At 33.4% G+C, this 12172-nt stretch overlaps 2 protein-coding genes across 2 annotated transcripts; both read right to left on the bottom strand.

Annotated features, from left to right (window-relative positions):
• Positions 1-1031: 1031 nt before the first annotated feature.
• LOC18042029 (transcription factor bHLH160) lies at positions 1032-2505 on the bottom strand. Its single transcript, XM_024183461.1, has 3 exons — positions 2422-2505; positions 1679-2020; positions 1032-1103 (listed from the first exon to the last, which is right to left on the bottom strand). Exons 1-3 carry the CDS (start codon positions 2482-2484, stop codon positions 1032-1034), a joined length of 477 nt encoding a protein of 158 aa, XP_024039229.1. The 5' UTR covers positions 2485-2505.
• A 5927-nt stretch (positions 2506-8432) lies between these two features.
• On the bottom strand, positions 8433-11307 carry LOC18041299 (metal-nicotianamine transporter YSL3). Its single transcript, XM_024184761.1, is given in 7 exon segments — positions 8433-9404; positions 9439-9567; positions 9877-10066; positions 10155-10289; positions 10400-10497; positions 10775-10947; positions 11025-11307. Coding segments are annotated over 7 exon segments (1947 nt in total). The 5' UTR covers positions 11275-11307.
• Positions 11308-12172: the final 865 nt, after the last annotated feature.

Genomic DNA, 12172 nt, shown 5'->3' with positions numbered 1-12172 from the left:
CTTTCTTATTGATAAAATGTGGCATGAAAGGCTAAATTTGTAGAAAACTAACATGAATGAAAAGCTACAGTGGCTAGGGATTTCTTGATGAAAGTAAAGAAATTTTTTTAAATTTGTACGTGAGCGTTTGTTGGCAGATTCTTGTATTGCTGAAGGTTGATATTTAATAACTTAGGTTGTCATGTAATTATTTATTTTATAGAAGTTCATGCGTCTAAACTTATACTTAAAAACTATCTCAAGAGTTGGTAACTGTGTCAAGCTTATGTTATGAGGTCAGCAATAACTATTCTCAGTCGGCATGGAATAATATCCTTAACACTCCTAATCACGTACATGTCAGTGTTTTTGTCTGGTATTTATCACATGATAAGATAGTATGGTCTCACTTATGTATGAATTTGACTCTAATACTATATAGCCAAACTCAAAAGATAGATAAGTTAAGGTTGTCTCAAATTTATATTATTAGCCTAATAACTATTCCCGACCGATGTGATATAATATCCTCAACATATTCCATACTAGTGGGGTTTCGTTTAGACCTTTGATTATATGCTTGAAAGTGAAGCTAACTGTTCATAAGCCTGATGTGGCAGAAATTACCATACAATTAGCTAACTGTTCATAAACCTGATGCGGCAGAAATTACCTTACAATCTCTGTTATTCGTATTTCTCGGTAAAAATGTTATCATCAGGAAATAAGCAGAACTCCTCTCTTGTTTCTAACTAGTTGAAAACACTGCAACGTAATTTCCACAAATCAAACAGCCAAAAAAAAAAAAAGATTTTTTTTTTATTAATTCAATACGCACGCACACACTACATGAAACTCGAATCCAAAACTTAAGTCTTAGTTGCCCACTTACCAGTGAAGCTACGCCTTTGATCTCAAAGAACAAGACTGAATGTATTTGAATGATCTTAATAGTTAAATTAGTTCTGAGTAAAAGATATTTGCTTGGCACTTCTTTGGCAAAATTAAAAAGAACATAGAAAATTATTAACCTCTTATGCAAAATGAAGAAATTAAAGTAACCATGAAATCACATCTTGTCTCAAAACTTCGACATAGTCAGTTGCAAGCGAATCCTTTTTCATCTGTTCAAAGCAGAAACATTAGTTAGTTGGAAATATCTTAATATCTTATTAGGGAGAAAAAATTGCAAAAAATGCAATATAATGTTGTGGATGCCTATTAGTTTAACTGAAAGAACTTCTTAGGCTGGTATAATCTTGCGTTTGAACCTCGCCCATAGAGCGTGCGAGAGACCTGAATTGACATCAGACTGTAAAGAGAAAATCCAAAGGCTTATCCCCTTCCCTCTCCCTTATTATTATATAATCTCCAAATGCATAGAACGAAAAACTCTCAGAAAGAAGAATATAAAGAAAGTGTTTCCCAAGAAAGTTAAAGAGAAATAGAATACAAGGAAAATGGGGCAATGCCTATGAGTTCTTCCTTTCTAATTCGTTGAGGCCAAATGATTAGCAAATACAAGCGATAGAAAGACATGTAATCTAAAATGAACAAAAACTATAAACTAAAATGAAACTATAAAACTAAAATGAACTTTAATTTTTGAGATATATATGGTTAGTGACTTTAATTGTTGTAAAAACTGTAATTTGAAACAAAATCTATAAAGATAGAAGTATAAAGATAGAAATAATACCCGTATATGTAAATGGTAGCAAACTCTCTTCTCCCAAACACAGAGAGTTGAGACACTAATAATGCCTTTTTCTTTTGCTTCTAAATTCTGCAATAGTTTTGAGAAAAGAGTTTTTTCATCATTAGGACTGCATATAATTTGTATGATAACTTCACCTTTTTCGACTTCATGCACCAAAACTGAGGGAGCTTCATGTTCTAATTGTAGATTTTGGTTGTCGTGTTGCTTATTTTCAATTTTCGATAGCATATTATTCTTCTTGAGAGTCAGCTTTTCTATCTCATTTTCTAGCTCTGGAATGTATTCGAGAGCTCTATCAATGATTGCTGGTGCACTCCTTTTCTGCATAAGTTGCAAGAACACTATGAATTGATCATAGCTAGATGAAAGCAAAAGTAAAATAATGACACTATCTCATATTGGCTAATTATAGTTCTTGAATTAAATTTATAAGTTTGAGACAACCTCGACTACCTTATCATGTAACAAAGACTAGTTAAAAAAAGATCGGTCTAAATGTCAAGAGGGGGTTTTAAGAGAATACTCTTATATCGGCTGAGAATAGATCTTACACTCAACTCATGGACTTGCTTTTAAGTATGTGTTAGGCATATAAATTTCTATATATATTTATAAGTTTCTATATATAAGAGAACGAAACTACTAAAGATTTCAGTATGAGTTAGTCCCGTAAATTTCCATGCTACTAAAGAAATGAATGATCAGATATGCGGATTAAAAACCTTTTTACTTTCTGAATCCGGTAGCAAAGCACCAAGAGATCCGTAGGTTGCATAAAGCTTCATCCTCCGCACTCTTTCCTTGGCATTATGCTCTTCAATTGTTGTGTTGTTTCTCTCCTTTTTCTTAGCACTCAGTTGTTTTTCAGGCAATGCCTTGTTGATGCTGGGGGCGGCCACAGCTGAAGTTTCTCTCTCAGATAAGAAGCTTGATTCCAGCCCTCTACTACTGTCATGGTTTTCTAAAGGCAACGATGAGCAGCTTGCCTCTCCATGAACCCAAGGATCACCAGAAGCTTCAGCAGAATTTGAAAAAATGTCATCATTGCAGTAATTGACTAGATTTTGCAGAAATAATTCTGTGTCAGTGCTTGGCTCCAATCCTGAACTTTCTTGCTCAAGAAATGTGCCCAGATCTGAACTGCCACTAGTGTCATGGATTTTATTGGACGATGTCATGCTGTACTCTTCTGTAATAGGTATATCCATTCCTGAATTTTGTTGCTCAAGAAACAAATATGAATCCCGCTTACAATTTGTAGTGTCATCTTCAAGAGGAAATATGCTCTTTTCTTGATCAAAAAAGCACACATAGATTATTATCTGAAGCTTCAGCAGCCGAAGAATTTTCTTAATGAAATGTTATGTTTGGATCTAAACTATTATTAATATCTTGAAATGAGCTATCATCTTCTAGCAGCTGCCATAAATCATCCGAGGCATGGAAAGGGATTTCGTCCACGTTGTAATCTTCATGATCCAGATTGTGTAGACGTGGAGAAGACATTTTAATTTGAGATGTGCTAAATGAACCACTCCTATGGTGATCAAGACAAAAAATCATAGCAAGAATCAGAAAATTTTGATACTTTAAAGTTAAGAACATGGTCACAATTTTAACCTCAATTTTAACCTAATTGAGTAAGAAACTCCGAAATTAAGAATATTAAGCAACACGTCAAATGCATGAGATCTTTGCAAATTTTGAAGTGTTCAGTGCAGCTTAGCCCATTGGCATTGGAATCCCAACAATTCCTGGACTCATATTCTCCTCTCAATTTAATTTAAGGGTGACGATCCTTTTCTAATCTGAGCTATCTTGATTTTTCATAAATCTTGAGTCATATGCCTTTTACCGCATGTGTATGATTAAAATTTAGCTATCTTTATTTTTTAATTTATTAACTATCAATCTTGTTAATAAATTTGTTCAGAAAAAGACCCAATCATGAGAAGATCATGATCCTCAATTAAATAGGGGTAGATATATTTCTCTCATTAATGTGAGTAAAACAAAGATATTCTTCCGATACTAATTGAAGGTAAAAACCTAGAATACATTATAATAGACGGATAGTTAGGGTTATATCATAATAGAGTTAATTCAGTAAAACTAAAAATTCAATTGTGAGTCTTAAGTAGATTTCTAATTGAGATATATATATTTAAAAAAAATGCACAGAAAATGGGAGGGTAAACAACATTTTTACAATTAGGGCATACCTTCAAATTGGCATCGCATCTGCTAGTCGGTTTTTATTTAGAAGACCTACATAAAACTCTGATGAGTCATCACATTGAAACTGCACAAAGTCAATATATTCGGAATTGAAAAGTGAAAGGTTACATACTTCAAATAGAAGACCAAGCTCACATTAAAAAATATGAAGTATAATAATATATGCGAGAAAAGATAGATGACATAATGAGCACATAATGAAATAAACAAACAACCAAACAAACGACACAATATTGGAGTACTCAAAGGCATCATAATATTATATTTATGAAATAAATTAGATGCTCTTTCGAGCCTTCAAGAGCTATTCATTAGAATATTCTCTGTAGTACAATTCTTTTCCTTAGATAAGTACGTATGTATATACAATGGTACATATTTATAACCAGCACAGGTTGTCTCTTATCCTTGTTAACTATTTTGGCATTTTGGCATCCATGTTGAAGAACTACAGTAAAATTAATGGCTTTTATTATATTTAATATTTGGCTTATCAGACTTGATAAGGGGCCATCAGTGTATGAGGTGATTTTTCTAAGTAATTCAAATATCTAATTTCTCTCGAGGACGAGCTCTTTTTGTTTTTTCCTTTTTTTTTTTTAATTTCAAACTGTTCTGATCGTGTTAAAAGATTTTCAATAATACTGTCAAAGAAAGACAAGAACAGATAGATGACTAGATGAGAGCAACACCCTTTTGTCATTAATTATTTACTGCTATCACTTTCACAAAGAAGGTTTTTATATATTAACAAACATTTTTCCCCTAAATTATATAAAAGTTATTGGAATGTAGTTTTAAATTTAAACAAATGACCTACTGAGGAGACTATTACAACAATCAAGCTGAGGTGTGAAAGCTGGTACCCCATGACTTGCTTCAAAATAATGCTTAATTTATTAGCTCAATGCATAGTAATTAATAACTTGCGTTCTTGCCTATAAGCTGCGATTGATTGTCAGAGGATTCATGAAGTTTGAAGAAATTATAACCTGCATAATATACATTGTGTCAAAAAGACATATCTATTATTTGAGGTCCTAAAAGCCACCAACCAAAAATTATCAACTTATTATGTTGGTGACAAAACAAAAAACAAATCATTTCTCAAAGGACATGAAAAAAAGTTCGAACCAGCATTAATATAACTCAACTGCAAAGTACTTAAAATCTTGATCACAAGTACAGAGAAGAAAGGGAGCATCATGCATGCATTAGTCCAATGTGCATCTTTAAAAATAAAGAAGAAGAAGAAGAAGAAGAAGAATCTAGTTGCTTCTCAAATTTACATATGAGAAGAAAGTAAAAGTAGAGAAATATAATTTTGGGTTTCAAATAAGAAATAAACTACATAGATTGTTCATATTCTCAAAGAAGAAATCAAAGAGAAAGAGGAACGAAAAAGATGAAAGGGATTGATTGATTTGCTTAGAGGGAACAAAAAGTGCTTGACGCTACAACATGAAAACGGAAATCCATATATTAATAATGCTTAAGAAAACAGAGACAGACAAAGAAAGTGGGGTAAAACAATTGAATAATTAACTAAATGAAATTATGGTACGTGTCAACTTTTGGTGCCTCTTGTCATCAACCAATTAAGATGCCAAGCGTCTGAGAAAATTAATTTATTTATGTATGAAATTGAATATGGTTTGTACTAGTTATTATTAGCATAATCGTTATCTTGTGTAGTACAAGCAATCCAAATGCAAGTACATGAGGAGTACGGGTTCCTTTCACAATTGCTTTTTAAGGTTATGGCTTTAGATCTAAGCGGCTCTTGGTCTCCAGCACTGAATAAATGATTTTTAAGTAGCTTTGTTTAACATGTAACCTAAGTTTAAATTTTAAAGAAAACATGTGATGTCCCATGATTCATAGTTAGAATTAGAATTGAAATTTAATTTCTTATTTTTTATAGTTAATTTGAATTTATTTTTTATATTCTTGTTCACGTTCCTTTTCTTCTAAGGCGTGATAAATTTATTAAGATCGGGATAAATATCTTTTAGTAAAAATAGACTTATTATTCTAATTTATTTCACATTCTTCATCAATAATATTTTATTTATTTTCTCAGTTGAGATCTTTCCCACTCTGATGAAATTTTTTTTTCCTTTAGTTATTAAGAAAGATATAATAAAATGACATTCAATATCATTTCTCCGAGGCATCAATATGGATATTTTTCTTAAACCTCAACAAATTGAGAAATTTATTAAAAAAAACCAAACACCTAATTAAAGGGGACATACTTTAAGATGACTAAGAAATTGATACAATGGAGTAGAAATTATTTTCTTAATGAAAACAATAATAAGGGAATCCATTAACATCAATATAGAGTTAAAAAATTGATTTGCTCCTTACTGCAGTGCTTTAAAAAAAAAAAAAAGAAACAAATGGATTTAGATCTTAACCCTAGCATTCTAACTCCGGAGCGCCTCCCTCTTTATCATACCTACATTTACAGAAATCGCGACAAGCAAGGTGTAAAATCATGGTCTCTTTCCTAACTTTTATGAAAGGCCCTTGTTAACTTGTATGATAGGATAACAAATATTAAAGAATTGACAATCACATTTTCTCATAACCTTTTGTTATTACTCATTATATTTTCAGTCATTCGATTAAATTTAACAGTTATCAAATTTTTAATGTTTGTTACCCCATCATCGAAGGTCACAAAATCCTTTGTGAAATCTGCTGCTTGGCATGAAAAAATGAAACAAGATGGATCAAAGCTCGTGTAGGCGTGAGGTACAATCACAGGTCAAGACATTTGGAAAGTGGAAAGTAATTGATCGTGTGGATGAAACGTGGACAGCATTTGATTTGGTTAGATGTGAATGCATGTGCTCCTGGTAACGACACAAATATGCTACACCTACAATCACACAAAATTGTATATTTAAAATTTACCGGAGACGAGTACGCCTAATTACTCTGCTTCAACTATATAGAAATCCAATAGACTTACACATTTTAACACTAATGTCACGTACATTTATGCCACTCTCTTTTCTTGATCTTAGTCGCATGATCTAACAATTGGGTCTTATTGGCGCATTAGTTGACTTTAATACTGTATGAATCTCATGAAGCTGACTAATACTGCTCAAAAGCTAGCTTTAAAATTGGCATATGAGAATGTGTAGTTTTTTAGAGTGCCAATGTCTTTGGGTTGCGCACGGATTCATTTAGTTTATTGTAGGTGGATATATTCATAATGTGTTATGGACATATTGTCTCGTTGTTATCATGTGATAAGATAATGCGGATTATTAGTGCACGGTTTAGTGCTTATCATGTGGTAAGATAGTTGAGTCACTTATGTATGAGTTTAGCTCTGATATCATATAAAAACTCATGAGAATGATTTATATTTAAAAGGTAGCTCAAAAGTTAAGGATTGTCTCAAGATAATATTCTTAACCCAAGAACTATTTTACAATTGATAAGGGATATTCTCCTCAACACCCCGACTAAGCATTTTGCCTTTTGTTAGGTGCAGGCTTATTATTATTATTATTATTATTATTTAATTTAATATTTTTCATGTGGAAAGATAGTGTAGGACTAGTTGTATATCTGGAGAATATCCCACATACGAGGACCATATCAAAAGCTGATCTTTCCACACGATAACGACTAAGCAAAAAGCTCTCTTTCAAACCGTCCAGTTCACCCAAAAAAGGGGAAATTTTTTGAAAAACAGGAAAAAATGAAAGAAAGAGGAGTTGTATATATGAGAAAACTAAACTGGAAAGTAATTAAAATTCTTGATAAAATTCCATGAAAATAACATGTTTTTAGGCACCCTCCTTACAAATACTGCAGAGGTGGGATAAACAACCTCATTTTTATTTAGGATAATTCTGTGATTTGCTGGAATGTATAGAGTAAAAGTATAAATTGAAATTTATTAAATGGTTGTTCATGGTAAAAGGTGTCTAAAGTATATTTTAAAGAACAAATAACCTACTCTATTCATAATATACATATTTCACAAGATTTATAAAATGTTGATTAAGAGAAGATTCAAATTCCAGAAAATAAATATTGATGATTCTATTCATGTTATGATGAATTCCTTGTCAAATGTTGGCAATGCATAATTGATCATCATGCATGTAAGCCAAACAATTACAAACAAGGGACAAACACTCGGGAGCATAGCGCGATAGGATAGGCATATACACTGCATCATTCGTATGTTCATCTAGCACAAATTTAACACGATATATTTTGAATTAATCAATCATAATAGGGGAGGAAACAAAAATTGATTTATTGGGGGCGCGGGGATCTCAGAATTTTCTGCTCGCCAGGATATATACAACCATGAAGCAGCTCGAATATAGATATTCCAAATGATTTGTGTTATCTATTATTGAAGAATAGGCAGCTCTAACATTCCTGTACTTTGCAGCCGGAAATTATTTTATAGGCTCAGTTCAATGTTATAAACAACTCTTAAAATGAGAATCAATTAAGATGCCAAGAACTTCATGCAGATTGGCGGACGAATCTTTGCCAGAGCAAGGATCGATGAAGGAAGAATCCATAATCCATCACCACATATCAAGCCGGAAGCAACTGCAGGAATCATTAATTCAGCTTTCTTTTTGTTTAGCTTTTGCCACACAAACACAATCAAGCTCCCCACACACATATCAATTGCAAAGTAGGCTCCTACTAGAAAAGGCACAGCCATAGCCATTGGAAGAGGAATCCATTTCCCAATTTTCTTAGGAGAAAGATCTCTTAACAAATTAGCTGCTATGGCGAATGCAAAAAACCCATAACAAAGCTGCAAGCAATGCCGAGGCAACGCGGAGAAGCCTTGAACACCGAGAATTGCCATGTTCCGGTACACAATAGCATAAGGAGCTTTGTATTCTCTATCTGGGTTCCCAACATCAAAAGCCCTGTAGAAGAGAAAGAATGAAAGTGGAGCAACAACGCAACCTATGGCTGTCCCAATTGCTTGGCTAAGAAGCATTGATCTAGGGGAAGTGAGAGTGAGATGGCCAGTTTTGAAATCATGCATCAAATCGGAAGAAATAGAAACAATGGATTTAATCAAACCACAGCCCACAAGTCCGGCGACCACGCCATTTTCTTTCCCGGACAATGCAGCAAGAACAAAGAGAGCTACTTTGCCGTAGTTATAGGCCATGTTCATGTCAGTAAGACCAGCACCATAAGCGTTGCAAAAGCTAAGTATCGGTGCTAGAAGGTAAGCAACAACAACGAAGTACCATTTAAGCTGCGGGAACATGAGAGGGATTATGATGATTGATATAATGGAGAAGATTATGTATCCTACACATGCTAACCACAATGGGATGCTCTCTCTTATGAAGATTTCATTTCTTTGGAGATCATGTAGAGACTGACTATTCTGGTTATCTGAAGCTGCATTGAAAGGAAAATGAATTCAGATTTAGAAAAAATTGAAGTGCCTAAATTTTGAGATATAGTGGCCTCAAGATGTAAATATTACTTGTGTTGATATTGTTATTCCTGGTTCTGGCAGCTTGGATGTTTTTGCCAGTGAAATAGGCAACCTTGAGGAAATTGTAAAGGCCATCTCCTAGGATCAGAGCAATAGAAACAAAAACCTGCAGCCCATGTGGCAAGCCATAATATTGGATAAATTAGGAATTAATTTTGAGATCATTATTACACTCTATTTCTAAGGTAATAACTCGAAACGTCTTGTTTGTAATCCAATAAGATTTACCAATTAAATTAGCCCACACCCACAGATAATATCTGTTTCTGCTAAAGGAAAAAAAATTAGGTAAGGACATTCTTACAACGTCATCTAAGAAAGTACGTAATGAAATCAACAATCATCATAATAATTTACAATAAATTAGAGAGAAAATTTAAAATATATATTATAATTGTATTTGACCATCCCATACCTTGTAACCGTTTAGACTCTTCATGCTGCTCTCAGGTAAAGTCTTAGGAAACCATTCGCCTTTGAGCCCAGATATGAGGGGCCACATTATTGCCCAAGAAAGCACGGCACCGAGAAGCAATGACAAGTTTACAAGATGTGAACAGATCATCCCCGCACCGATGTAAGTCATACTGAAATCAAAGTAAAATCTGCAAAATACAATTTCTTTAATGATAACAAAAAGATTAATCTCAGGCTAGGCCAATGCGAAAGGGAAATCAGATATTGAGCACTTACGAGTTCTTCCAAGCTTTCAATCCAAATGTAGGAAACTGAACAAATCCGCAAAGATCTCCTCCTGTAAAGAACCATTGAAAAAAAGCCCACAGGAAACTAAAAGAAAAATATTTCATGAACCCACGAACTTGCTTCCTGCATAAAGAATCAAAACCTGTATAAGTGGTCTTTATGCTAAAAAACCAATTCGGTTTTGATCTTGAGAAAACATGAATTGAAGATGGTAGCTCGATTGAAGTATATACTTTGCCATCTTGTTCCCTTTAGAAGAATGAAACCCGTTAATAAGAACTGCAGTAGCTGTTCCGCTTGGGTAAGTCAACTTGTAGTCTATGACCATAATCTGCAACAAATCAATACGAGATTGAGCGCTGTTCTGATTTTTGTGCCCTCTTTTTGAAAATGTATGATTGGGACTTATAGATAAGAATAAATAAGCAATTAAATATCATTTATAAAGCTATTATAAACCAAATTGCACTCTTCTTTTAATTTGCCTTTCCGAAAAAAATTTAGCGAAGTATTCCCCAGGCCAACTAGTCCTGGAAATTCCGCAGACAAGCCAATAAAGAAGTAGCTATTTTGTTTAAGGATTAAATAACGAAGTAACAAAATGATACCTTTCTAAGAGGCACAAGTGCTAGAAGCCCAACAAAGCAGGTAACAAAGAGAAAGCCAGTCATCCAACCAATCTCAGGTTCCTTGGTGCTATTAGGATTATTTCCAGGCGTGTCAACTCCTGCTTGTAGATATGTCTTTCTGTTCAAACCCAACAGATAAGACCCAAAACCTCCTGTGATTAAACCCAAAAGTAAACACATTAGAATTAAGGAGAGTAGCCAAAAAATTAGGGAAAAAAAATGTACAAACCTCCAACAGCAATACTGTAACAAGCCGTTGCACAAGTTTGAATTATAGTATTTTCTTGTCGAGTGAATGGAGTTGATACAATTCCAGCTTTGTGAAGCAACTTAATCCATGTTCTGACAAATACGAAGGCAAGGAGAGCGGCAGAGACATTGAGATTGGGGACTAAGCCAGTGGTCAAGTTCAGCTTCATGACTATGACACTGTACATGATGCCAATTGCTAAGCTAACAATAAGTCCTCTTATTGTCATGTGTTTTGTCCATGGTGGAATCCTCTTCGTGTCCTCTTCTTGCTCTTGTATCTGCTCCAGTTCCATCTCCTCTATCACTGGATTAACTCTTGCAATATCTCTCATTTCTTCCGAGTTCGAGTGCGCCATTTTGTTTGATCAAGCCCGCTAACTTATCAAGAAAATGAAATCAAACCCCATTTCCACAATGAAAAATATGTTATGAACATACAAAAAGCATAATGACCATAGTTACCTTAATCGCCTTGTTGATTTGCTCTTCTTGTGTATTTCAGCATATAGAAAATAGAATTATTTACTCACAAACCTCCAAAAACTCCAGAAACAGCAATTGTTTGTAAAATTTTAAAAAAGACCACAAAGCATTAAAAGCCATGTAAACTCATAATTAACCAAATCAAGAAATTAATGGGTATATCAGTTACTCTAGTGAATGACCTTTCCGCAAAATGTACATTGCAATACTTTGATTGAAAATTCTAAATCTATATATAGTGTTACTAGCATAAGCAGCAAAAACAGGTCATCGCCTATACATATATATAATTCGGTTGACTCGCAATAATGTACTTCAAAAAGTACTTTTTGAGTATGAGAAGAAATATGCCTTACGGTACTATGAAAAAACCTTTCAACAACTAAAATGACCTGCAATATATTATTCTAACACATGTTTGGCCGCGAATTACAAACGGAAATTTCAAAGATTATTAAAAATGAATAAATGCTCTATATCCCAAATTTTATTCCAATTCGTTTTTTTTTCTAAAATAATGTGGTATTTGATTTGTCATTCTTTTAAAGAATAATAAATTTTTATAAGTTTTAAGTGAATTTATTATGTCATCATCTCATAATTCACTTTAGCAAGAACAACTTCTTTGACATAAAAAAGGAA

Source organism: Citrus clementina, unplaced genomic scaffold (genome assembly GCF_000493195.1).
Source record: "Citrus clementina cultivar Clemenules unplaced genomic scaffold, Citrus_clementina_v1.0 scaffold_5, whole genome shotgun sequence".
In the NCBI taxonomy this organism is placed as follows: domain Eukaryota; kingdom Viridiplantae; phylum Streptophyta; class Magnoliopsida; order Sapindales; family Rutaceae; genus Citrus; species Citrus x clementina.
The sequence above is the reverse complement of the archived record's forward strand: the minus strand, read 5'-3'. Positions and strand labels throughout refer to the sequence as shown.